This window comes from Colletotrichum jinshuiense, chromosome 1 (genome assembly GCF_051148585.1).
Source record: "Colletotrichum jinshuiense chromosome 1, complete sequence".
Lineage (NCBI taxonomy): Eukaryota > Fungi > Ascomycota > Sordariomycetes > Glomerellales > Glomerellaceae > Colletotrichum > Colletotrichum jinshuiense.
In genome coordinates this window covers 1,868,888-1,873,026 of record NC_139302.1, presented here as the reverse complement: position 1 = coordinate 1,873,026, position 4,139 = coordinate 1,868,888, and the positions used below count along the sequence as shown (strand labels likewise).

General features: G+C 56.8%; 1 protein-coding gene across 1 annotated transcript; it reads right to left on the bottom strand.

Moving 5' to 3' along the window:
- Window positions 1-771: 771 nt before the first annotated feature.
- On the bottom strand, window positions 772-3,630 carry EsH8_I_000497 (UDP-galactose transporter; the record flags this gene model as incomplete). The annotated part of the gene is made up of 4 exons (XM_083267910.1): window positions 772-2,456; window positions 2,510-2,840; window positions 2,897-3,037; window positions 3,091-3,630. 4 exons carry the CDS (start codon window positions 3,628-3,630, stop codon window positions 772-774), a joined length of 2,697 nt encoding a protein of 898 aa, XP_083118348.1.
- Between the last annotated feature and the right edge of the window lie 509 nt (window positions 3,631-4,139).

The window sequence follows — 4,139 nt, the reverse complement described above, 5'->3', positions numbered from 1 at the left end:
CGTTGCATTTTCAACGCAGTGCTTTTGTGGTGACTTGTCAAGAAACGCCGGGCGCCGGCCCTCCCACCGTACGGCAAAGTTAGGCAGGCGGGTGATGGATGGGTATGCAGGTAGGCCGCATTGATTCGGCAACGTCGGCTCGACACCACTCCCGCCCCCGTTTTCTCGGGAAAACCTAACTCTCTTGCCTGGGCGTGGGGACATGGGGACCTCGGGATATCTCTCTGGCAGGCTACAATCACACAAGTCAATAGGGAGAGGGGAGGCAATGAAAGGAAATGGGTCTTATTACACGACTGCTCCATAAATGTAAATATAGTCAGTTCAGTCCAACTATGGCCTCGGAGGTGTGTCCCTCTTCTGCGTACACATGCGGGATGCGCGCCAATTTCGGTGGCGCACGCTGTCCCCATCTCTTGCGCCTGAATCCCCTCCCATATCCTTTGTCGCCCACTCCAACAGAAACATGAAAAATAAAATAAAATAAAAACGACAAGTCTATATCGTATCGTACCCTGAAAATGGGGGCGCACATGCGCGCGCATGCAAGGGGGGTGAAAAGCACACGCTCCCGTCCCTGGCCGCTCCGTGTAAGAGCAAATATCTACCAGCCAGCCAACTAGCCCACTGCGGCTTCCGGTGTCGTGTCTCGTGTCCGACCGCTCGGGTCCTCCCCCTCCTTCCTATGCGGGATATCTCGGATTAAACAAGGGAAAGCGTTGCTAGATGAGAAACAAGAAGAATACAAAGTTCGTAAAGGGCAGAGGTTGTCTAGTAACCGAATCCGGCGACCGCCGCGACGACTTCGCGTCGTAACCTCCGCTTCACATCCGCATCTTGGTCTCCTTCCCTGAGGGCGTCGTTGGGGTCGACCTTCTTGTCCGCCTCCTTCTCGTGCTCGCCCTCCTTGGGCTTGTTTTCGTCATGCTTGTTCTCTTCGTGGCCCTCCTTTTTATCGCTAGGCGGGTTGACCTTAGCCGGGTCGGCCTTGGGGTCGCCAGGCTTGCCTGTCTTGTCGACGGGGGCGTGCTCTTCCTTGAGCTTCTCCTTTTCTCCATTGGCCTTGTCCGCGGCCAGCTTCTCCGCCCGTTGGTCATCCTCCAGGCCGTCGTCCTTCGCCGGTGCGACCTTGTTCGCTTCTCCCTTGTTGATGCTTGCGAGCGCCGCGCTGTCAAACATGCGCGAGCTCTCAGCACTGGTCATGGCGTATTTGGTCGCGTTCAGTTCCTGGCCCAGAATGGATGCCTGTGCGTCGAGCTTGTCGTAGAAGGCCTTGGTCGTAACGTCCTCCAGGTAGTTGAGACGGTGGCCACACCGAGCGCCGAGCACGTCTCGCACCTTCGGGTTGGAACTGCAGCAGTTGCCCCAGCAGTCACTGATGTGGTCGATGATGGACCTGTAGGGGTTGCGGCGGCGGCTCTCGTCGATGATGTGCACGATCGTGGGGATGGCGACCTCGTGGAAGACCCCGAAGCCGGCAAAGATTTCGGCCAGGAAGATGTAATCGGCAAAGAATCGCCGGGGGATGTAGTAGATGTCACTCCACCCAACGCACCACTCGTCGCGTCTAATCTTGTATTCGAGATCAAAGTTGTCCACGACTGCGGCGGCGGCCATGGCGGTGCGGTGGAAGTCTTGGCCCCATCCCCACCAGTTGTAGTGCTTGGTCTCCGTGAGACACATGTACTCGGGCCCCCCGTGGGAGGGAGGAGCTGTATCGATGATGGCGGGGAAGTGGATGTTGTAAGGGTTCATGCCGGTCCAGCCGAGGGGATCGATCCAGGCATCGAAGTGGTAGTACATCAGGCCATCGATTTCGGGCTGGGTGTCGAGGATGAGCTTCATCGTGCGGGCCACCTGCTTGTAGACGGTAAAGGTGCCCGGGAACTGGTCGTGGGTCATGTTGTGGAATTCGGGATCCTCATCCTTGAACATATTCGGCATGGAAATGTGCAGCGTGTGGAAGAACGGCTCGTACTTCTCCAGCAAGGGAATGCGCTCGGGGTGCGCCGAGTTCCAACGGATCATGGCCATCGTGTTCTTGAAAGGCGACTCGATCTTGCTCTCCTGGCCGGTGACCGGCTTCGGCGCGGATGGCGAGGAAGGGACGGATCCCCCCTCCTTGGCAAAGTCGGGCATCTTGGCCTCAGACATGGTGAGGAAAGCTACGATGAGAACCGTGATAAATGTAGCCACCGCGAGGAAAACCTTGTTGAACTTCTTCGCGACAGCCGCCAGCTTGCCGAACAGCGACAACTTCTGGGGCTCGTTGCTCTGGGGAGGGTTGGGGTCTTTGGGAGGCGGGTTGTCCATGTACAACCATGAAGCGACGAAGACAACCACGGTACCAGGCAAAACCAAGAAGCTGAGCGTCGTGCCGAAGAGAACAGGTGACACGTAGAGCAGGATGCCAGTCGCAACGGCGGTGGCGAAGCATTTGATAACGGCGTCGGCGTCTAGGAAAGTTAGTCAAAGCACGCGGCGGAAGGGGCTAGTAGCTGCTACTCACATTTGTAAACAGCAGTAATGGCAAGGCCAATGAAGACATTGCTGACAATGACCATGATGGCCCCAAAGCTGTTGTAGCCCACGAAGAATCCTGGCTCGTCAGCCTTCAACGTCTTGATAACCAAATGGCACAACAAGTTCATGGAAGCACCGGCGGCGTAGAGGATCATGTTGTCGGCGTGCAAGCTGGAGTCGTCCGTCTTGAGCAGAGCCTGGTTGTACACGCCCGAAGACGCACTCAGAAAGACCTGGAAGAGTAGGATGAAGTACGTGCTGAACGGGTAGGTCGTGCCCGTCGTGGGGTTGTACTGGGTCACCATCAAACCGCAAATCTGCGAGGTGTTAGAGACGAGGCCAGGCCACCTAGTACCGCACGAGGGCGACTTACCTGCATAAGAATGGCGATCCACTGGATCTTGGAGATTTTGGTGTTCAGGGTCGCAATCATGACAAGAGCGGTAATGAAGGTAACACCGCTCTTGGTCAGTTGGATCGTGCCGGGATCGGCCATCTTGTAGCTGACGAAGATCTGGATAAATTAGCCAAGAGCGAGAGAAAATAATACAATTCCGGATGACGTACTGAGTTGTTGATGAGCACATAAAACAGCGCCAGGTTGCAGAAGCCGTATCGCACGTCTCTAGTAACCTCGCCCCTAACGTAGCTCCAGAATGTCCTCACGTCGAGACGCTGCGGAGGGCCGGTATGCTTTTCGACGACATTGCCGTTGCTCGAGCTGGCTTCACCATTCAGACCCTCCTCTTCCCGCTTCTCGTCCAGACTGCTTCGCTCGATCGTGGGGAGTTCCGAGGTGGAGAGAGAGGCGTAGCCGCTGCCGCCGCCTCGAGTCGACGGACGGATACCTTCAGCAGCTCGGCGCTTGCATTCGTTGTAGAAGAAGATGGTGGATAGGACCATCTTGAAGAACTCGGAGATGGTGACGGACGCGGAGGGGGAGAAGGAATAGGACCCGCCGGTCTGGGAGATCTTCATGATGATGCCGATACCGACCTGGATAGCGACCAGGCCGAGGGCAGCAGCGTAGGCGGCATGTTGAGGCCCGTTGGGGATCCAGGCCAGGGGTTTGAGGAAGAGCCCCAATACGCTCCCGTGTCGTAACATTATGGGTGGCTACCAGCCGCTGGAGGGCGGTTCAGGATCTGGTTATGTTCAAATGACCCAAGCGACGACGATGCGGTTGGGAGGTTCGAGGACTGTGGAAAACGAGCGTCGATTGAGTTGGCAGCGAGCGGGAACGGCAGAGGATTACGCCCGAATGCGGTGCAGTGTGCAGTACAATTGCAGTGACTGGTGATGAACTCTGGGAGTGGTGGTGGTGGTTGGGTCCTGCACCAGGAAAGGAATGTCTTGGTCGACTCTAGGTTTCCTGGGGGTGGGGAGATGACGCTTGCTGGGTGGCCGTGTCCGACATGCGTGTGCGAGTTTCTCTTGAGGTGTTGGTCGTCGAGCCCGATCGGATTCTCGTCTCGCGCGGTTCGACGTCGTCGCTCGTTTTCGTCTGCGATGGCCCCAAGGTCGCAAGTTGAAAAGGTCGCTGGGCGCTGGGAAGGGAAAGTGAGGATTAGAGTACCAGAGAGGAATAGAATGGGTGTTGCACGGAAAGCAAAGAG